Source organism: Denticeps clupeoides, chromosome 4 (assembly GCF_900700375.1).
Source record: "Denticeps clupeoides chromosome 4, fDenClu1.1, whole genome shotgun sequence".
Taxonomy (NCBI): Eukaryota; Metazoa; Chordata; class Actinopteri; order Clupeiformes; family Denticipitidae; genus Denticeps; species Denticeps clupeoides.
In genome coordinates this window covers 10,078,871-10,101,736 of record NC_041710.1, presented here as the reverse complement: position 1 = coordinate 10,101,736, position 22,866 = coordinate 10,078,871, and the positions used below count along the sequence as shown (strand labels likewise).

The 22,866-nt window shown below is 42.6% G+C and overlaps 2 protein-coding genes across 4 annotated transcripts; one reads left to right on the top strand and one right to left on the bottom strand.

Annotated features, from left to right (window-relative positions):
* Positions 1–123: 123 nt before the first annotated feature.
* On the top strand, positions 124–12,980 carry cnpy1 (canopy FGF signaling regulator 1). Of its 3 annotated transcripts, XM_028978047.1 has the most exons (8): positions 124–284; positions 959–1,078; positions 1,935–2,043; positions 5,401–5,516; positions 9,383–9,592; positions 10,337–10,433; positions 10,944–11,011; positions 11,094–11,287. In XM_028978047.1, the coding sequence occupies exons 2-8, from the start codon at positions 1,049–1,051 to the stop codon at positions 11,160–11,162; spliced, it is 699 nt and encodes a 232-aa protein (XP_028833880.1). In that variant the 5' UTR covers positions 124–284; positions 959–1,048; the 3' UTR covers positions 11,163–11,287. The 3 variants fall into 3 exon arrangements, with proteins under 3 accessions (XP_028833880.1, XP_028833881.1, XP_028833882.1); XM_028978048.1 differs by lacking the exon at positions 10,944–11,011 and having other exon boundaries at positions 11,094–12,980; XM_028978049.1 differs by lacking the exons at positions 124–284; positions 959–1,078 and adding an exon at positions 2,295–2,387 and having other exon boundaries at positions 1,930–2,043.
* A 2,954-nt stretch (positions 12,981–15,934) lies between these two features.
* On the bottom strand, positions 15,935–19,002 carry LOC114788860 (homeobox protein engrailed-2b-like). Its single transcript, XM_028977789.1, has 2 exons — positions 18,592–19,002; positions 15,935–17,041 (listed from the first exon to the last, which is right to left on the bottom strand). The coding sequence occupies exons 1-2, from the start codon at positions 18,941–18,943 to the stop codon at positions 16,725–16,727; spliced, it is 669 nt and encodes a 222-aa protein (XP_028833622.1). The 5' UTR covers positions 18,944–19,002; the 3' UTR covers positions 15,935–16,724.
* Between the last annotated feature and the right edge of the window lie 3,864 nt (positions 19,003–22,866).

Sequence of the window (22,866 nt, the reverse complement as noted above, 5' to 3'; positions counted from 1 at the left end):
GTGCACAGGGAGCCGCAAGTTTCCTTCTTGCTCGCGGCCACGTTTCGGCCCTCTTCATCCGGGACCTTGTGGTTTCGACGCAATTCTATTGGTCCACGCGCCTGTCAGTCAGCGGCGCCATCCGCCTTCCTGCCGGTGCGTCCGTGGCTGAACGCGGGCTGCGCGGAGTTGACGTGGACCGTCTCGTCTACTAATAACCTTCTAATAGTCGCCGTTCGTGTCGGTCGGCGCGAACGCCGCGCCGGAGCTTCCCGCGTCCGAATTTCCCTCCCACTCGTTCGCAGGTAAGGCAGCATCAGCGCGTCCATGTTCACCGTCGACGGTCGGTGTGGGGCGAGGAGCGTGTTTTGCCGTCTGGACGCGTCTGTATTCGGACGCGTTGGGCCTTTCTGTTCATTAAATGATGTCCTGAGAGAAAAGCGGGCGGCGTGTTTTGTTCATGCGCACTGTTGCCCGTGGCCGTATGTCGCCGTTCTCTCCCACCGACACGCGTGTGTGTTGAAACTGGAACTAAGTGCACCAATCAAGTCACGTCACGTCACAGCCCGTGACACAGGTGTCACCCAGCTCGCCTGAGAGTGACCGATGCACACAATCTGCTTTATCTCAGTCTCTCTTAGGTCCAGCAACTATATACACAACCTGTGTATTTTAGCCCATTAAAAAAGTTTGTATGATTCATATTTTATCTGATTCCCAATAATAACTCAAAATTTGTCCATGTTTGGCTGTGAATGTCATATAATATAGCGGATGTTCATGAAAAAGACCTGTGGTTTGGTCCAATGCACTTTGACCCACATTGCTGCAGTATGTAAACAGTCCCAATTACACAACACGGTGGCAGATTTTACTTGAGGTCTTCTGCAATGAGAAATAATACATTTGTGGAACCCCGAAAATCTCTTTTCCTTTCTTCTGTGACCAACTGGTGATGTTTATACTGCTCTGCGCTCAGGTGACGTTTTCCCACGCTTCGGCCATCAAGACGTGAACATCGAACGGGGAGCTGCTGTCCCATTTTTCTGTGTTTGACAAACACATTTGTATGTATTTTTTTTACTGCATCAAACCTAAGGTAGGAATTATAGATAGATTATTGTTCTCAGTAATGATGATACTGCTGTGTATAGTGTATAGAAGGACTTGTAAAACCATGTTTTTTGTCTAAAAACTCAGTAACATCATGTCGATAATATAGACTTTGAAGAACCATTACCATATATATCTGTATTGCTTTATTGTGCCACCCTTAATCAAAGCTCGTTTCGCACTTCATATATATATATGATTTTCATAAAATTGTGTTAACATTAGCGCCCCAAGATCAACTACAGAAGTTTAATGCCGATTTACAAAACCTTGGGCGTCATCCTCAAGAGTCCTATTACAGTTCAGCTTTACCATATGAAAGGAGCGTGGCCAGTTCACTGTTCTGACTGTTGTCACATGACCAAGCACCCCACTCTGCTGGAATCTGGAAACGTTGGAGACATCTTATCACAGAAATAAATCTGTGGTGTACATTTACAGTATTGTTCTGAAGTGAATGAATCAGCAATGGGTATTTTTTGCATGATTTAAAAAGATTTCGCATCAATTTGAATGGCTTGGAAATATTTGATACTTCCAGCTTCACAAATGGATAATTGTGGTCACAATCTGGAGGAAGAGGAGCTATGGAATTTTATTCATTTTATTTTCTAAACAGGTATTTAGGATGTTTGTGGCTCTGCAACCGCAACACTATACACTGCCTTGATAGTTTTATGATTTTAACATTTACTGAAATTGTCTTTCTAAATATTACGGCCTTAACAGTGTTTGCACAGTGAGCTGCACTGATAACAGCAAAGTCCTTATCATTATCAGCAGCTGTTGTTTCAGGTCTACCCTTACCTGGCAAGTCTCACACAAATGCCCATTTCTCTTAGGAAACCCGTATGGATCCTTGGACCGTTCAGTTTTGCCTCGGTCTGATGATGGCCTCTTTGGGTCTTTTAGCAGTCGAAGGGAAGAGAGATGAAATGCTGTATTGTTCAGGTAAGTTCACATGTATGCTTTACTATTAGTAGCAGTTATAGTAGGAGAGCATGTTAGTAGTCAGTGTTAATTGTATGTGAGCCTTTTGTATTTCATTGCTGTGCACTAAGAATTGAGCGATCATCAGCCTGGATGATACTTGTGGCTGATAGTAGGCATTTTGTCTTTTATCTGTATTGCTTTTCCTGCTCAGTCTGCGGAGTTGTTTAATGTTCTGCTCACAAAAATTTCTATTACTTGTGTGAATATAGCCAATTAGCGCTGAAGCCCTGCTGTCACTCACACTACACTTGTACACGCGCACAACATGAAGCCACCAGGAAGAGACTTGCTGAGAAAGGAAGGTAAAACACATTATTGCAACAATCTCTATGGTCTGTTGGGGGTCTTTCACCCTCTTCACCTCCATTCAGGCATACCAGCACGTTTTCTGCCACCAGTCAGTTTCTTCTAAAGGTATCTTGCGTATAAGGGGCCGTAAAGAGTTCAGGTTCATTTATACCATACAGGTTTATCACTCTATTGGTCTGCTCTGTCATCCACATGATAATGTGAGCCTATAAAAACATTAGTGGTCGCCACAGCTGATCAGAGGGGCTGTTCGCACAATTGACCTGGCAAGCGTTTTTTATGCCGGATGCCCTTCCTGACGCATCCTTCCCCATTTACCCGGGCCTGGGACCGGCACCAAGAAATGCACTGTCACATGCATTCCCAGTGGATGGGTTACCAAAGTGACATTTGCAACCCCTTTGCAGCATTTACTTAAAGGTGGATTTCTGTCTTGTTATCTCAGGTGAAATCTGTATCTTGTTTATTCAGACAGCACCTCCCCCTTTCTTTAGTGAATTGTTACTTACACCTCTGTGTGAGTAGCAATTATAGCTCAAATCTTTACATGACAGTATTTCCAATACTCATCCCTATGAGTCTGTGTTATTTGTTAAGATTTTTTTTTTTTTTTTAATTAAGCAAAATATGTTGATGATATTAAAACATGTATTCATTTGATTTGTCCAGCTCCGGCATGTAATTTGTATAAGCTGCTTTATTTTAATGCTTTATTCTTGTAAAATGTTTGTGCATGTCTTAGTATAAAGAATAATTTGCCATTAGTTAATGAAATTAACTTTAAATAGAAGTTTGTAAAATTTAATTGTAAATGTATATCAATTATCAGACCCCATTAAACAAAAAACATCATCTGAACAGATAGCCCAAATATACATGTATGTGGATTATCCATGTTGGCACGGGTTCCTCTTGGCTCTCCAGTTTCCTCCGGCCACCCAAGGGTGTGTGTTTGTGTTTGTGTGTGTGTGTGTGTGTGTGTGTGTGTGTGTGAGCCCCTTGGTGAGTCCCTGCCCGTCATAGGATGATCTCTGGCTGCCACAACTCTGATTAGGGTAATAAATATGGAGGTTCTGTGTTGTGAGGACTGTAATCGTCTTAGTTTTCATAACCTGTGTGGTGTAGCCCTTCAGTAAGGGGTGTGGAGAGTGTTGTACAAGCTTGCCAGTAATTCATGCATTTCTTTATATGGTTCACCCTTATGTATGTGAATGAACAGGATTGGGTCAGTTCGAAATGCCACCTCACATGATTGAGCCCTTGCCAAGTGACTCAGAGGATGCTTTGCCCTTTTCCTTTAAAGGCCAACCAGAAGTTGTAATCAGATGGTCAGTGCTCCAAAAAGCAAAAATGAAATAGCATTATCATCAAGTGCCACAGAAATTGAACTGTTACCTCATCTAGCGTCACATTTTCATCCAGGTCAATCAGTCCATATTTCTGCCAGGTTTTCCTGCTTTCACCACTGCAACTTCAAGGACTGAATGTACACTTGTGGCATATTACAAAGTTTCACACGCTGTTATTTCGTTTTGCTTACAGCATGTATTTGGCATAGTTGTTTCATTTAAGAAAATAGCTCATTGCAATTTATTTGACAGATATTACGATTTCTGTTCAGTATTCACTATACTATGTGTATTAAAAACTGTAGCATAATCGTACTTAGAAATATGAACTGCTTTATACTGCACTGTAACTTGCTCGTGTTTAATTGGGTGTAGCTTTAAATTGAGAGACATCTGATTGGTGAGCATGACTGTCTACTCAGGTACAGCAACACAATGTGATCAACTGTCATGGCACCTGTTGGACCCTCCCGACTGCAGGGGGGCCGCGGGCAGGTTTGTTTTACTGCCCAAACGTTGTTTACTCTTCTTTCTGAACCCACTGTCCCCGCGTACACTGGAGTGGCACCATCCACCCACGGTCTGCCCATTCGGCTGCAACACGTGCCATTTGACACTATCACCACCGCAACGAGCCACGCCCGGTCCCATTCTCCCCACCGCGGCATCTTGGCAGCTTGCCCCTCTTCTGCCTGCCTCACCAACGCTCCAGTCTTCCGCTCACTGACTGTCTCCAGCCAACACAGCATTTGTGCAAAAATAATCACAGTCGTTGCGATTTTCAAATCGCGCTTATTCAAAGCTGCAGTTTCAGTTAAAATTTGCTAAATTATTCAGCCCTGTTTTCAGTCATCTTCCATAGACAATTTTTTTCATTATGTTGTGTTAATCTCATGTGTCTTGCTTTTGGCCTGACAGTGGTTTAGTGCCATGTTAAGTTCTCCATTCTGTGATTTGACTTCACCAAACAAATGTTTTATATTCTCAGACAACATAGCACTATCCTTACATGTTTTACATTTACAGCATTTATCAGACACCCTTATCCAGAGCGACTTACAATCAGTAGTTACAGGGACAGTCACCCTGGAGCAATTTAGGGTTAAGTGTCTTGCTCAGGGACACAATGGTAGTAAGTAGGATTTGAACCTGGGTCTTCTGGTTCATAGGCGAGTGTCTAACTCACTACGCCACTACCACCCCATTTTTTAATAATGAAGAAAAATTTCCTTAATCCAATCATAGTAATTTTATTTTTATTTACTTAATAATTTGACCCTTCTGAAATGCCGTGACAGCTTTTGCGTGACCATGGGATGCTTCTTAATGCTAGTATTCACTGCATCGTTTGAGTCTAAGCAACGTGCAAAGTAACACATAACTGATCATCAGTAATGATTAATGATGATCACTGGTCTCCAGTGACAATGCGAGGTGAAGCCAAGCTAATTGAGCCTTGTCCTGACTTTATGGGCACTAAATCTCAGCTACTAAACTCTGCTGGAGTGTGATTTCCATGCCATTGTGGATGCTATTGATCTGTCCTATGTCACATCATAATCTGTAGAATAAAGCCCATGTGTTTTATGTAGCAATTTTTCTTTAGCATGCAACATATTACAGTAATATGGACAGTAACAACCATTGTCTCCTGCAGCATGCATGGCACTTGCCGATGAGCTCAACTATTCCATCAGTCAGACCGATCCAAAGAAGACTATTCATGTCGGGGGATTCAGGCTAAACCCTGATGGCAGTCTCACAGATAAAAAGGTTTGTTACAGTAACTAGTTCCTGAAATTATTTCATTTTTGTATTGTATTGTATTTATGTTACTATAATAAACTGTAATAAACTGTGTTCAGCCACACCAAATAGGGGGAATGGGCACATGTATTATTTAATTGATCATTAAGAGCTTCATGTTCATTTTTTTGTTGTCTTCTGTAAAGATTGAATTATGTGGTCAGTTATGCATGCCCAATTACTAAGTATTAGATCCCACATAAAATAATGATCGACAGATGGTATGTGTAAAGAATGAATGCAAACCAGAGGACTAAAAAAAGAGGTGAATAAATTTATCATCATATAGGATTAACCTACATGAGTTTTTTTTTTTTTTTTAACTGCTACATAGCAGCGCTGAAAGACATCATGGAAAAGTGAAAGAGCTTTTGTTGTTATTTTTGCTGTGCAATTTAAAGTAATGCATCTACAAAACATCCTCTAAAACTGCATGCAAAACATATGCTATGGTGAATTTTACAGTTCACTACAGTGTGTGGGGCTGATAGCTTTCAGGCGCCATGCCAGATCTCCGGCGTACCAAATTGGCTGGGTAAAGACATAAAATTTAAAAATCACACTCACCCAGTGATCTGACACTATATCTGAGAAGCACAGCCCTAGTCATAGGAAATGCCACGCACTTCACATTAGAGCTGTAAATCTTAGTGGATTCAGGCTCAAATACTATCCTTTCAGTCGAGCCTGCAACACCAACTTCTGGTCTAGAGTACCTATCCTTCGTGTATGATTCGCAGCTTGTAAATTTGTTTCAGTGACAAAGTGTTTTGCATGTTGTAAATTTGTTTTATAAAATGTTTTTTTTTTTTGTTAATGAAATGTTAATTTGGTTGGTCTCCATCGTCAAGTTATTGTTATCGCAAGAGAGATGAAAAATTGGATGCTGATGGGGTGAAAAGGAGGCTGTACTTGTCGGGTCGGGCCTAAAATGTGACAATCTTGTTATACACAGCATCTTGCCAGAGTTTGCAAAGCGTCTGGCTGAGCCGCTAAAGTAAGCTGAGTTTTTTTTTTTTTTTTTAGTTTTTACTTCCCGGGCATGGAAAAGTTCTTTCATGTCAAGAATTAATGTTTTTAATTCAAATTGATTCATGGACTGCTTGATAAGTCTGCCTGGCACAATCTGCAGATGTGTGGCTATATCTGCATAGGTTTTGTGATTTGAATCTGTGTGGCTTAAGCAGAACTGACAGCCTACTGTCTTCCCTGAGCTCTCAGTGTACCGCGGTGAAAAGGTCAGGCCTCTGTGAAGTGGAAGCTCTGACCCCGGGTATCCTGGGACTGTCATTAGGTGGCTGAGTCCTCTGTTGATGACAGGGGTTAATCCCCACTGATTGTTATTGGTAGCTAATAACAAGGCTTTTACTTAGCCCCATTTCCACTTAGCTTGGCCTTTTCGTCTGTACCTTTTTGCTGTTCGCTTAAAACCCTTTTCACCATCCGTGCTTAGTGCACTTAAGAAATATTTAACCCATTAAGAAACGCTCCAAAAACGTTTGAATTTATTTATTTTGTATGGTAGGTTCGTGTTAAAGGTAAATGTTCATTCCATATAGGTATTCCCAGTAAGATCTGTACAATATTAACAGGACTAAAATTCATTGCTGGTTATTATGAATTCTATTTTAAATTGATTATGAAATATGTGTTTACAATTCATGCTCATTTCATGAAAGAAACAAAAGTAGTGAATTGCATTTCAGTACTTTGAGCGTAATGTAGTTTTTTTAAGTGGATGCTAGAGCACCAGTACTGGGTGTGTGGATATGTGTGCATGTGTAGACACTGCTTCACCATGTGTTGTGTCAGTTCTTGTTGAGTTCACACTGTGACTTGAGTCTTGCTGATCCCCCCCCTCCTCTTTTTGGTCTCTTTGGAATTGTTGTTCTCCTGCATAAGGAACTGAAAGGTAAATATGATCTTGTCCTGATATGAGAGAATTTTCATGCTCATAAGTGTAAATATGATCATAATTTTGCATATATATTTAATATATATAGACACACAGTATTGTGAGTTTTTTTTCTTTTTTTTTTGTATTTAATGAAAGATGAGATGTTAATAAATCAACTAGTTTTGACAGCATAATTTCACTTGCAGGAGCTATTGGCTTTTATCTGGCAGGGTGTGTATATTTTTTGAAGAATTACATTTCCCCTCTATGCACTTGTTCTGTGGAAGATGTCTCTCTGAAGACACTAATGCTTGTTTTTCAGTAATAGGCTGATTTCATATTCAGTTAATTTAACAATTTACATAAATATTTCCTTGTTATTCCTGCATGAACCATAAAGTCCTATGGAGCCTGACACTTTGTGTCCATGAGGACTCCTTTCTCTGCCCGGCTTGCCCATCCCCTCTACTAACCCCCCTTCCCTTTTTCTTTTTTTTTCTTTTTTCTAATTCCTGTGGAAATTCTTTATTGACAGCGCCTATTCAGAGTCCTTAGACTGTTACGGCCAGGAGTTTAATTCCCCTGCATTTTCAGGACTGTGTGATAAGGGTCTTGGCTGAGGATGAGCTGGTGAAGCCACAGTAAGAAAGGTCCATGGGAGAGATTTGACCTCCCCAAAAAAAGATGCTTATTATAAGGCCTTTACCTCAGTTCTGTAACCTCTCCTTGTGTTTTGATTTCAAGCACTAAAAGGGGTAATGATTAATATGCATTTGGTAAATGGGTGATCCAGATGGAAAAATGCGATAGTGCTTTCTTTGAACATCACACCGATTACAGGGCCCCCATTTTACACGATTGTCCTATTAACTGGCAGTACCGCCATGTTTCGGTTTTGTCTGGTTTTATTAATAATGCGTATTGAAGCTCGTTGGATCCTTTTAATTTCAGGAGGGCTGGAGACTTATCTCACTGCCCATCCAGATGCATTTCAATGCTTTTAATTTAAAAGGGGGATGTGTGTGGAATGGTCGCACTCCTTCCTTGGGACCCTTTATCTTGTTTGTGACCAGATGGCAGTGAGCCATGGAAGCTTCTTTGTATCGTGGATGCACAAGAGAAGGAGGGGAGAGAATGGGCAGAGTTGGGGGGAGAACGCCTCCCTAATATAATCAATGAGACCGGAAGGGTCCATACTGTGTCTGAAAAGGGACAATAGGGTCAGGGATACATATCTTCGTGGCAAGTCCAGTTCATCTGCAATCTGCCCCCTCTCTTTCTCTCTCCCTCTCTCTCTACACACAAACACACATACAAATACACACACAAACCCACACCATATATATTCCCCCCTACCTCTAACCCCCTAGACCTCCCTGCTGCCCTTTGACCAGGGCTGACAAGGAGAAACTTCCTGCTTTGATCACTGAACGGTGGAGGAGCTGTGACGCCAGAAGAGAAAAAAAAAGAGCAACCAAAAGGATGAGCCTCAACTCTGCACCCTGCACTTGGCTGCTGTTGACACCCTCACACCCCCCCACCACCAGCCAAATCCCAACCTCCTTACCCCCCACCCAGCACTCCTTTCACATTCTCCACCTCTATTCACCCTTTCCCCTCTCCTCTTCCGGGGGAGGCCAAAGGGGGCGGTGCAGGGTGCACCTTGACCTGTCTAGACGGCACAGCGTGGTTTTTGTCCGGCTTTCCAAGGAGCGGAGATCTACTTTTTTCCCAACTTTAGGGGTACAGGTTAAATGTGTTTTCTGTGGCACATGGGGATGTGTTTAAGATGGGAACTAAAGGGAAAGGTCACTGGTGTGACCTGGACGCGCAGCTGTATGAAATGGTTTCACGAAAGATGGGGAAATTAGTAAAGATTAGTTTGTCAAACTAGAATTCATTGTAATGATATCGTGTTATATTTTTTATCTAATAGGTACCATTTGCTAGATCAGAAACTCACTTAACTGAGCTGCTGGAAGGAGTTTGTACCAGCATGAGCGATTACGCTCTCTATGTGGATCCAGACACCAAGGAGAAGAGTTACAAGAGATTTGCCCCAAGAACCGAGAAGAGTGGAGACTTTCCTGATTTCAAAAATTTTCAGTTTGATGGTCCAGACGGCTCCAACTCTTTAAAATTTGCTGTGAGTATGCTGTGGGTTTTTTTTCTGTTTCTTTCACACAAGAAATCTTTATAAAAAAATGTATTTAAAAAAAAAAAATAAAAATTTGAGTTCAATACAGGTACATTTAATGCATGCACAGAACTTTTGAATTGAACCTGTAGTTTGTGGTCTTCGAAATGTGATTTAAATCAGTGCTTTAATTTTTGATTCTATGTCAACTGCAGATTTTAATGCAGATCATATGTTTGCTTGTAATTACATGTTTTAATTTTATTCTCATTTATAAATTTTGTTCTTTCAATTCAATGTTTGAAAAAAACATTAATTTATTTTTCTGATTTGCATTTAGTTTTAATTTATTCATTCATTTATTTTTCAATTATTCATTCCATGTTTAGCTTCCTATATATGAGTATGGCTTTTGCTATTTCATGATTTGATGATAGAAATTCGCAGTGTGCAAAATCTCTCTTTACAAGTTGTGTTCAGTGTAGGATATACATATTTTATATTAGGTTAATACTTGTTTTTTTATTATTCATGTTTGCCATGCGATTTATTGGAAGTGTACAATCAATTGTTATTTCCTTGTTTAGCAAGGTCTGTAGAGCATGCAGTAGTGCAAAGTTTTCCAAGATGGCAGATCTGCCAATAGGAAAATGTCGGATAGGAAAGATGGCCACGTTAACATTAAAGAGAGCAGCCTCAGGTAGGGCAACTCTTGACTGTCCCTAAAACCGGCCTGTTATTCTGTTTGCACAGTGCGAGACCATTGTTGAAGAGTTTGAAGAGGATATCATCTCTCTGTTCGCTAGCGAGGCAGACCACGTGGCTGACAAGTTGTGTGCTGATTTATCAGGTATAGTTTTTCTGCAGTAATGACCAAATAAGAATAAATGCAATTTAACAAACATTAATGTAAATACTTTTATTACAACTTGACGTTTGAATTTAATGAAATTTCCGATTTATTTGGCAGCGATTAAACAAATGAATTTGTTGCATTCACATGGTTTATTTTACATACTGTCAGATGGTTGATCTGTATTGAGCACACTATAAATTAATTTTTAAAAATAAATAAAATAATATTTGTAAATGTACCATCTCCAGTCTTTTAACCATGAGAAACACAAAACAAAAAACATTTTTGGTTTGCATAAGACCTGGGGTAAAGCGCTGTACCCTCCACAATCTCGACTGCTTTGTTGCGCTATGCATTTGCTAGCATTTTATTTCAGCCCTGCTATGCAAAAAATCCAGACGTAGAGCCCAATGTTTGCACAGAACGTGTTCTGTTTATTAAACTACGTTTTGATATGTGATTATTTTATGCCCTGATGTGGTTCTTTGTGCTCTCTGAACATAGATTACACTAGCTCTTCTATCAAAAGCGTGTTGGAACCTCGTATTCTATACCTACTTTTCTTCTTTAAGGTGCACTGCTATATATATTTATAATAATGTGTCCCATCATGCAAGAATCTGCTAATGCATAGCCTCATATCTTCACATTTAGGTCACTGTAAAGGAAGCCAGTTCCATGCTGAGCTTTAAGGTTCTCCCTGGAGGAACAACCAGTGTGTGAGCTGTGACCTTGAAGGAGATGAATGTAGATGTTTTCTTATTGGCTGGTGAATGATGATTTGTAGACTGTGAGACAGCTATTCAATGAATTTGTGTTTTAATAATAAAATGCTTTCATTATAAATATTTTTGGTTTCATTTGCTATTTTGCGCAAATTTCACCATGATTCATTATTTCAGTGCATTGAAGTTTCATACTCTATTGTTTTTACATTTTTGACATCTCTTTCTTCTAAATCTAAGGCTCATTTATTTTGGATAAACATTTATTAATTTTATAATTTTTATTTATCTCTTAGTTCAATTTTATATTGGCCAATGTGTTTATATATGCTAAAGACATATATTTAAGAATAGAAACATTGAATTTTTTTTAAATGATTTATGATTTTAAATTCAGGTACACATTGTTTTTTATTTTGGTTTTACGTATGAATTTGCTTTATTAACAGACTAATTTAAAATTCTGTGGTAACGTTGTTTTTAAAATAACTGGCTTATAGCGACTGGAATAGCCAGGGAAGGGCTCTTTATCTGGCCGTAGCGCCTTAACTGGACAAAGTGGACTGAGACGTCTGTCCCATGTGACTGAACATGGCGCCCTGTCTGGTGGGCCTGGCAGCGCCGCCCTTGCGCCCCCCCTGTCTCTCCCAGCTTCCACCAGGCAGGAGCACGCATGCGCAGTGCAGAGGGGAGAACATCCTGCCTCTGCTGTACGCCGCCATGATGCCCCTGGTGAAGTGGGTGGGTGGATGGGAGCTCGCTAAAGGGGAAAGGAACGGCACTGTACGCCCCTCTCCCCCTCAAAGTAGTACTGGTAGTAGCACAATTCATGCCACGATGGGATTAAATTCATTCTGCACAGACACGGACTGGGACCATTGAATGTTTCCTTGAAATGTCAAGGTTATGATGAGAATGTGTGGCCACTACGCTATTAGATGAAGAACATCTACAAAACACAAAAACATTTCAGGTAGACCAGAAAGAGTTCATAATTTTTCTCTAGTCTGCTAGGCTATATATATTTTTTGATAAGATGTGATTTACATGTGTTACTGTGGTTATGAAAATGGAAAATTTATTTCCAAAAAAATTAAACAAAATAGTCTATATGAATATTGTAAACATTCCTGTTAAATCAAAGGGGGGAGGTTGAAATAATGTGTGTGTGGGTACACTTTTTATATCATCGAAGTTATGGATCATTTAGGAATTGTTTTGTCTATTAAAACAACATAAAATAACGTGTCAAATATCCAGACATTGTTGATGCTGTAAATGACTCTTAATGATGGAAAATCTGAATGCAAATCTGCATGAAAATATTCTTGATTTCCAATGGAAGGCCGTGTTCGTTATCCCAAGTCTGTTACTTGAGAAACTTTGTTTATTATTAGAAACCTTCTTCAATTAATTTAGTATGGCTGCAAAAGGTTCAACGGTGGGTAGCGATGTAGCCTCATACCTCCAAGGTTGTGTGTCTGAATCTGCTGAGTGTGCATGCTCTCCCTGTGTTGGTGTGGGTTTCCTTTGGGTTCTCCAGTTTCCTCCCGCCATCCACAGGCATGTACACTGGGTGGATTGGTGACTTTGAATGTGAGTGAATGGTTTGTGTGCATGCGCATGTGCACCTCTTTGGTACACTGGGACCCCACCCTGGGTTGAGACTCACCTCAAAAACTGCTTAATCAAATGTTATCATGTACAGTGACAGTAAGTGGGGTGGTAGTAGCCTAGTGGGTAACACACTCGCCTAGGATCCTGGAGACCTGGGTTCAAACCCCACTTACTACCATTGTGTCCCTGAGCAAGACACTTAACCCTGAGTGTCTCCCGGGGGACTGTCCCTGTAACTACTGATTTTAAGTCACTCTGGATAAGGGCGTCTGATAAATGCCGTAAGTGTAAGTACACAACGGATATTAATTATTTTTATTATACTGTTGTATCTTATGTATGAAGAATGGGTAAGAAAAGTGATGGTTATACAGTATGTTGTGTGAAATGAGGTGTCTTGATTTCTGTACGTTTGGGCTTAAAGCCTGAAGGTAAGTGTCCCTAAAGCTGCTCTGAGACAGACGTTGTTGTTCTTCAGACTTTGTTCTTTTTTTGTTTTCTAGTTTAAAATGGATCTTTCCTCCATCTTCTCAGTTCAATTTTACTTTTACTGGAATCATTGGATTCACTGTTTTCTCTGCCTTGACTTTACAGGAATTGATGTGCAATAGATTCTTCTGAGAGGAGTTTAATAATGTTCTTTTCTTTCAGAAAGGTCAAAGGTCATTCTAGATGTGGTACCCCAGTTCATTTTTTTTCATTTACTTAAAGTTGCATTGTCAAATCCTAGTAATTTTGATGATAATGGATGAGCATGATGTAACACAGTGGTTGTTTTGGAGAGAGATGATTTTTAGAAACATTAATCCACGTTGCTCCCTTAAAAGTGACAGAGAGCATGAAATTCCATACATTTTTCCCTACTTCAGCTTACTTTTTATTCAGTTGTCACTATAGAACAGAATTGGTACTTTTTTAACTTGGCGAAGTCTGTAGGCTGCGTATCTGTGGGAGTTTCAACGTCGGCCTTAGCAGACTGCGCTCCGGGAAGCCCTCTCTCCGTCTCCCCGCGGTGAGCGCCCTGGGAGCGCGTCTCCAGCTTGCCGACCTGTCTGCTGCTCTGCCTGCGCGCCCCAGCCTGCAGCTGACATACATGGCAGATCAAGAGTTGCCAAGGTGCTGCCGGCTGTGGCCGAAAGCGGCGGGAGCCGGACCCTCACTCGCAGAGGCTCCGGCTCGCTGACCTGCTCCGTGCAAGTGCGTCTTCATATGAGCAGCGCGATATTATTATTATTTTTTTGCAAGAGGGGAGGAGGGGACGTCAGCTGCTGGTGAATGGAGCAGGAGAGCCCTGCGCTCATTCAGAAAGAAATGTGAGGGAAATGTGTCTCTCTCTCTCTCTCTCTCTCTCTCTCTCTCTCTCCCCCAACACTCTTCACCAGAGTTCAGCCACTGGGCTACGGCATTAACTTGTATTCTAACAAGATTAAAATATATTTGTCCTGGAGATTAGCATACTTAAGTCCCCCTCTTGGCTTTTAGGCCATGGCAGCGCGCTTTGATCTGCGTTGCGTGGCAAGAGCCTGGCTCTGGCTCGGCCATCCGAGTGCCAAGTGTGAAATTGGCCTGATGTCATCCCCATTCTTCACCTTCTACATCTTTCACTGCCTTAATTATATTTCCGCCACAAAGCCCCAGCCCTTCATTGCATATTCAAGTTTGACTAGGAAGCGTTTAGAAGGAAAAAAAAAATTTGGGGATAAATGACTCTGTGGGGGTGGGGGGGACAGGATTGGCCTATTGTGCCACAGCCATGCAAGGGTGCGCATTTCTTGGGTTTGAGGGCGACCGGGCTTTGCATGGGCTGGTGCTATACTGACCACTGAAAGCTTTTTTTTTTTTTTAAGAAGTCACCTGGATGGCAGTGGCCCTGCCATCTATTTTGTCCCCCTCCTTTTGTCTATCTGAAAAGTGCCGAGTTGCGGCCGGAGGACAATCCGCCACCTGCAGCTGTCACCGGAGGCTTTGACCTTCAGCGGGGTCCCCCGGCCCCGGGCAGTGGGGCCCTTCCCTCCATCCTTGGGCGTCACTTCCACATGCAGAAATGCAGATGAGCGGCGGGTCGGCGCGGGAACATCGCGCTTGTGGAGAGACGCTCATTCGCTGGGCGCTGGCGGCTCAGTCACGTGACAAGCACCCCTCTTTTTTTCTTTTTTTTTTCCCCCCCGTTCTTTCGTCTAAGTTTGCAGCTTTTCCGTTTAGGTTACTGGGACATGTGGGAATATTTAAATTAGTTTTAGTTGCGCGCTCCTCCCCGGGGGCGGAAGTAGGGAATTTATGTGCGCTTTGGCACGTACCGTTACAAATTATAACCAATACTACTACTAATAATCTCTGTGTAGTATAGGTTTGTGTAATAGTCTCTTCTTTATAGATATCACATTAGTAATCGTGTATAAACGTGTCCTGTGCGATCTGGGCCGTGATGGTGCAGTTACGTGTGTACGCTGCACTGATGATTTATTATTATTATTATTATTATTTTTATTCTAGCCTTTCAAATCTTTTCAATATTTGTTGTAGAAAATAGTTTTCCCAGATGTGCAAACTTTTCCCATCCCTATGAGGACCGGGCTTTGTGGAATGTGTTTCTGTACGTTGAAAAGACTCTCGCCTGGTGTCTGTGGATGTTTTAGCTGCTTTTATTTACTTGCTTCCAGCTCTCAGGTCGTAGTTAATTACACAAATAAACAGAATACAAATTATGTACATTTTGTTTATACCAAAAGAATACTTATAACAGGAACATTGGAAAATAATAAAAACTGACATGAATTCTTTCACTCTGTTTTCTTGTATATATTCTGCTGTTTATGAGGCTTTTCATTCAACAGCTTTTATACAAAAGTCCTTTCAAACTTTTTTTTAAGGCAAAGTGTGTTCGTTTGGTGAATCTCAGTTCATACACACTTTTTTGTGTTTCTTTCTGTCTCACAACGACCATAACACACCTCGCACCAACAGAACGTCACGTTTTGGTATGTAGACAGTCTGCAGATCGCCAAACTAAACCGCAGCTTTCATGCAAAAGGCCTCGAAACGTTTCCATTCACCAAATAAACGAGTTATTGCGAGATAAATAGTCCAAGCGATGTAAACACAACCCTTTAACCCCACCCCCACCCCCCAAATGCATTCTCAGTACACCCCGTTCAGAAAATACAAAGATTACGGTCACTGCATACGATAAAAACGAGTTATGAGGAACTCTCAGCAGATTTTTTTAATTTATTTTTTAATTCATGACTGCTCTGTTAACGGATCGGTGTTGTAAATATCGGGATCATTGTCTGTCTGCCAGCTACAAAAGTAGATTTCTACACTCGCCACATTATGAACGCAAGCATATGTATATAAAAATGATTAAATCAGTATTGCTTTTTTTTTTCATTAAAAAATGATATATCGGTTCCTCGCTTACGTGAGCGTTGTACATTCCGACGTGGCTCCAGCGTGGAAACGATCCGTGTATTTTAAATGGAATAGATGCATTCAGACGTCTCAAGTATAACGCGCTTGTTGCCTATAAATACTGTCAATATACAATTCACCGTTTCCTGCCCCTAATGTCTCTGCAGCACAAATTCGTAAAACAACAAAACAAATATTCCTGACATTGGACCAGAAAGCAAACAAACAAACAAACAGACAAAAGCAAACAAACAAACAAACACGGAACACAGCTGCTGCTTTGCACAGTTTTGCCTGAACGCAGCAGGATATTTATCTTTGGACTTCAGCGTGGATTTCAGAACGACTGTGATCGTGGCGTCGAGAAGAAAAGACAACCTTCGGCAATATTAATAATTAAAGAGAGAGCGAACGAAAAAAAAACAAACAAACAAACGTAAATATTCGTAAACGGTATGTACAGGCGATACTGCAGGATTGGTTGGAAATGCTGGTGTTTTTTTGTGTTTTTTTTTTGTTTTTTTTTATTGCCTCACTCGCTGTCCGACTTGTCGTCCTTGGACGACGTGGCGTGGTTGTACAGCCCCTGCGCCATCAGTTGCAGCGCCAGCGAGTTCTTGCCCCCGGTCGCCTTCTTGATCTTGGCCCGCTTGTTCTGGAACCAGATCTTGATCTGGGACTCGTTCAGGCCCAGTTCGAGCGCCAGGCCCTGGCGCCGCTGCTCCGTCAGGTACCGGTTGGTCTGGAACTCCGCCTTCAGTCTCTGCAGCTGCTCGGCCGTGAAGGCGGTCCTGGGCCGCTTGTCCTCCTTGCTCGGGTTCTTCTTCTTTGGTTTGCGAGATCTCGGGCCTGCAGGTTGAGTTAAAACGGATTCGAATTGAAGAGACGCTGCAATAATAACAACAATGCTGGCCTAATAATATTAGCGGTGATATCACTAATATAAATGTCACGCTTGGCAGCGAGCGAACCGACAATGAAATGAAGTAGCATCGGATCTTCAGAGCCCTCGAGTTTAGCTCTGTGGCTCCGTGTGTGGGGGTGGGGTGAGGCCGAAAGGAGGGGGGGGTGCTTCTTTCTCTCTGTTACCATAGTAACCAAATTTGGAAGCTTATGATGTTCATAAAGTCGTTATATGGGGAAAAAAACCTGCATTTATTACCACGCTGGATCCTCCGGGCCTTTTTTAAAATCGTTCTCATTTGAAATTCCCCCTGTTACGCTGCAGCGGAGAGATGAAGGGATTTTTACGGTTTTCGTTCTTTTTTTGTCGCGATAGTAGCAGCTGAACTTGTGGCCAACGTGGAGCCCCAAACTCGTATTTTCGTCTGAATTAGAGTGAATTTGCTGGTTAAGTTACATTTCACGACCAAACGCGTTCTCCCGATCGAAAATTAGCACGATTAAAAACGAGATCTTTATTATTGTCCACGTTTTTGGCTGCTCGAAACATTACATTAATATTAATAATGTTTTTTTTCAAGTAAAACAAAATGAACACTGCTAATCAGAGTACCGCGCATTTATTTTTTTATTATTCGTGAACTGGAAAAAAAGATTCCGATCGTGGCTCGTTTTTGGCACCGTTTCTTTTTCTTCACCGCTGATTTTGAGATTCATGGCGCGAGTTTTATTCGCGTTGATCGAATGCGCGCGACCGGAGTGGAAATTTTCCTTCGTGGGTGAACTTTCCGCGCTGATGAAAGGCCCGTTACTCAGGAATGCGTGCATATGATTACATATGTATATGCCGCGGACCTCACTCACGAGCTCAAATCCATTGTCAAAAATATGCTAATTAAATATTAACAAAGGCAAGGATGGAACAATAGCGCAAAAACCGGACCTAAACGTCGCACGGATCCGACCAAAATATTTTATTTCACGCGTTTTTACTTTACTTTACGGATGATCGTGTCGTAAATCTAGTTCGTAGCCGCGACAACGACGCGCTAAAAAAAACGATTGAAGTTTCTTTGATTCGATCGTGGTCCGAATTTCCACAAAGGACCTGAGATCGAACACAAAAGGCTTCGATGGGGTTTCCCCCCTCCAAAAAATAATGATTTTAAAAGGATTCATAATCATAACACGTTCGATATTAGAACGCAATTTTTTATATATATTTTTTTTTGCTTAGACACTTAACTTTTAACTTTCGAGACTATAGTAGGCCTGAACCGTTATTTACCTACGTGGCCCTGACGAGCAATTAAGTTAAATTCGTAAGTTTTTAATTATATACTTAATGAACGATTTATTAAATGAAAACTATGTTTTGATATTGTTTTGATAGAATCGGCGGAGTAAATCTTGGCGGGCGCTGCTCGCTGCGTAACGCTGCGTAACGGGGTGGAGTTTTTTTTTTCCCCACAAAGTAGGGACGCGCGCGCGCTCACCTGACGACGGCCGGTCCGAGTAGCGCGTGCAGTACACCCACGCCGGCCACAGCAGCGGCCGGGACGTGGGCGCCGCGCCGTGCTGCGAGCTGTCCGAGTCCGAGCTCAGGCCCGGGTCGCCGCTGTCCCCGCGGGGCTCCGTCACCGCGTCGCCTTTCTTCGGCCCGGTCACCTGGCGCGGGCTGGACGTGCCTTCTCCCGCCGGCCGGCCCGCGTCCTCGGCCGCCTCCTCGGTCTCTTTCGGCCGTTTCCCGAAGTCGGGCCGCAGGATGTTGTCGATGTAGAAGTTTGTGACCCGGTGCGGCTGCAGGGGGGGCAGGACGGCCGCGTCACCGCGATCGTTCTCCTCCATGCTGGAGCCCTCTTCCACCCCACCAGCCACTTCCAGGTTTACTTCCCCACGTCCGAAATGAACACACACGGTGAAGCAAAACGATCAAATAAAAAAAAATACCAAAAAAAAAAAAAAAACACGAGCCAACCCCTGGCCGTGTTCACAACGAAAAAATCATAGTTTTCTTTTCGTATTTAAATCCAGAACTGGGTTCACCTAAAAAAAACGAAAAAAATATATATATATTCTTAACGGAATAAATATTTTGGGGGGTCCCCCGCGGAAAAGCCCCCCCCCCCCGATCGCAACAAGCGCTGCGCCTAAACTACAGATAAATAAAGCGGCGCCGACCGCTCCGCGAATACTTTCACTACGGGCCTTTTTACCCCTTCTTATTTTTAATACGAGTCCCGCGGGTGACGTCGCGGTGCGCTTATCCCAGACACGTGCCTTGGGCCAATGGGAGGCCTGCAAGGCGAGCACGTGGTCCGGCGACGCCGGAATAATTGACAGCGCCCCACCTCGCCTTTTTTTTAAAGCCGCAGCGCTCCGCTCGGTCCGAACGCGCTGGGACAACGCGACCAAACCGCAAAAAAAAAAAAATTATAAAAACGCGTCGGTGAACGCGCGGTTCCCAGTCCGGTCCGCCTGGACCGTGGAGGTCGTAATAAATGCTGTAAATGTAAAAAGTGAGGGTTTCCACGGTCACGTGATCGGGAAGAAATGGTCATGTTTCTTATTAATTCGGGTTATTAAACTGCGCAGCTTCAAGAAGCCACGAGTTGCTGCACAGTCGCGGAACGGTCTGTCGGGGCCCAGGACTGAAAGTCCACGTACCGGCGACGCGTGGCGTGGAAACGCCGGTTTCCCGTGATAGGAACCTCGCCCCTCGTTTCCGACGCTGCTCAGGCCACGTGACCGAACGGAGGAACGCGTTCTGAGCGCGCTCGTTGTTCGTCGTGTTGCCAGATCCACGGCGGAATAGTTTAAAGTTAATTAATGATACACATCAGATGATACACACACACAACTCTCTACATTTATTTCTTATATAGCCCAAAATCACATACAGTATGTCTCAATGGGCTTTGACAGGCCCTACAGTTGACACCCCCCACACTTGACCCTTCTGCACACAAGGAAAAACTCCACACAAAAAAACCCTAGGAGAGAGAAAAAAGAATGGAAGAAACCTTGGGAAGGTGTGATTTATAGAGGGACCCCCTTCCAGGGTAGAATGAGCCTGCAAGTGGTGTCAGTGCAGGGTTTGTGTTGATTTGTCCAATAAGAGAAAAAAGTCCTACAGTTGTAGAGGTGGAGAAGTCCAATGTATAGTCCAGTGTCATGGTCTACATTATGTGTCCATTATGATGCTACTGGTCCATTTGAAAATCCATGAAGCTGTAGTTGTTACGGTGGTGGTGGCTGTGATGACCCTCTGGTTCATTTCATGCTAAGTTGTTGTTTAGCAGGTGTCAGGAACCAGGATTTTTCTGCTGGTCTCTTCACTGGAGTCTGCCGGACTCCAAACAGAAGCAGCGGCAGACGGTTGCACTGTACGACTGATACTGAAATATGTGGTGATAGTGGTATATTGGTGCTACAGTGGCCCGGTACCCTAATTAGGACAGCCTAACTAGGGTGAATTTAACACTGTCTGTGCTTAACAGGGTGACTGTGTGATAAAGTGGATTTTAAAGTGGGGGCAGTGGTGGCCTAGCGGTTAAGGAAGTGGCCCCGTAATCAGAAGGTTACCGGTTCGAATCCCGATCCGCCGAGGTTAGGTTAGGTACCACTGAGGTGACACTGAGCAAAGCACAGTCCACACACTCTGCTCCCTGGGTGCCTGTTATGGTAATGGGTTAAAAGCAGAGGGCAAATTTCAGTAGTGACCCCGCACCTGTTGATCGCAGGGGGTGTGGGGGGTTGTAAATAACTAAATGTTCACTCACGTACTGCGGGGCGAGACCATTTAGAGCTTTATAGGTCAAAAGTAGGATTTTGTAGTCAATCCTAAATATGATGGCTAGCCAGTGCAGTGATTCTATGACTGGGGTGATGTGGTCAAATTTCCTAGTTCTAGTTAGAACTCTGGCTGCAGCATTCTGTACTAGCTGGAGTTTACTCATGCACCTACTAGAGCATCCAGACAGTAATGCGTTGCAGTAATCTAACCTTGATGTAATAAATGCATGGACCAACTTTTCTGCATCATGCATTGAGATGATATTTTCTTATTTTTGCTACATTTCTAAGGTGAAAGAATGCTATCCGAGTGATATTATCTACATGCGAATCGAATGAGAGACCTGCACCAATGATGACACCTCGATCCTTTACTTCAGTACTTGGTGAGATTGAAAGGCTATAATGCCGCACCTGCAGCAACAGGGCGAGCGCGAAACTCCGGACCTGGCAACCAGTCCACGGACTACAAGAAGCCGAAGCCTGGCGGAAGTCGTTTTGATTGGCCCGTACCCGGCCGAGGCCGGCCAATCGCCGCGCACGCTCAGACGTTCGGGCGCGTGCGTCGTGGCGCGTTGGTGCGTTTGATCGCCTCGCTTTCGACTCACGCGTTCGTGTCGGCGGCCGAAGCGGACGTGGCCGGTCCGAGACGTCGCGCTGTTGCCGGGATGGCGACGTGCAGTCGACGTGCCACGACGTCCCTCCACTTAAAATGACGTGAGGGTGACACGCCAACCCCGATCAGCAAAGGTCCTACACAAGCGAGAAGAAAGGAATTCCTTCCTTCCTTCCTTTCTCTTTTTTGTGACAGATGCGTAACACGCAGTACACAGTTCTATAATATGAAGTTCTACACTGTCCTGCGTGGCAGAAAACCCTCACTCGCCATCTTCTGCCATGATTTACACCGACAGGGTCGTTAAAGGGGAGAACCCGAATCATGCACGGATCTAATAAATCTTATTCCAAATCATCATATAATTCTATTAAAACACATTTATAGCAATTATAGCAAGAATATGGAAACTATCAGTAATAAGAAGAATATGCATTATTAGAATAATAATTAATACCATTATTGTTGTTGTTATCAATAGTAGTATTTGTGGTATTAGATTTTATAGTGTACATTGTATAGTGTATATGTGTGTAGATTGTATAGTGTACATTTTAGACTTTATTGTTGATCACTTCATCGATGGTAACTTGAAAGCACGTGGTAAGTCGCTCTGGATAAGGGCGTCTGCCAAATGCCTTAAATATAAATTAAATGTAGTTTTTTATTCTTTTCTATTGTTTTTTTTTGTGTTTGTTTTTCGCTGCTCTTACCTTGTGTTCTATCCACTACCGCGACAATGCAAATTTCCCACTTGTGGGACTAATAAAGGTTTATCTTATCGTATTATCTATTGTAAGTTTAAAGTGATATAAGTCAATCGTTTTGGGGTGTTTGGTGTGTTGTTGTCTAATTGGGAACGTGATTCCTTCTCTCTGGTGAAATGTTGAAGCCCCTTCAGTCAAAACAATGTCTGTGATGGAAACTCTAGACGTTTCATGATGTGTGTGTGTGGGGAGGGAGCCCGAGAAACTGGATATGCTTTTTATAAAAGTCTAATATCGTACACATTTCTGGGGATTATCGCCTTTCCGAAAGTCCGGCGCATATCTGCTCACAACACGGAACTTTTCCCCCTTTATTTTCACTGAACGGAACAGAAATAAAATTTAAAAACCCGAGTGGGCTTTTAAGGCCGGATCTGGACAGGGTTGGGGTCACCCTCGACTGTTCTCTTTGTCATTTAACGGAGACGACTCTTATTTGTGGTGAAGGGGAGTTTAAACTTTAACGCTCAGTCAACGTTGCTAAAATAAAAAAAAACCTCAATTGATCAAAATACGAGAAGGAAACGTCGAAAATGACATTTTCGTGGCTCCTCTTCTCGTTTTTTCGTTTTGTTGTGTGTGTGTGTGTGTGT

Coding starts and splice junctions, on each gene's coding strand:
- cnpy1 (XM_028978047.1), top strand. CDS start 1,049: ATGTATTTTTTTTACTGCATCAAACCTAAG. Junction 1,079..1,934: donor TTTACTGCATCAAACCTAAG/GTAGGAATTATA, acceptor CATTTCTCTTAG/GAAACCCGTATGGATCCTTG. Junction 2,044..5,400: donor TGAAATGCTGTATTGTTCAG/GTAAGTTCACAT, acceptor TGTCTCCTGCAG/CATGCATGGCACTTGCCGAT.
- LOC114788860 (XM_028977789.1), bottom strand. CDS start 18,943: ATGGAGGAGAACGATCGCGGTGACGCGGCCGTCCTGCCCCCCCTGCAG. Junction 17,042..18,591: donor CTCGGACCGGCCGTCGTCAG/GTGAGCGCGCGC, acceptor CTCAACCTGCAG/GCCCGAGATCTCGCAAACCA.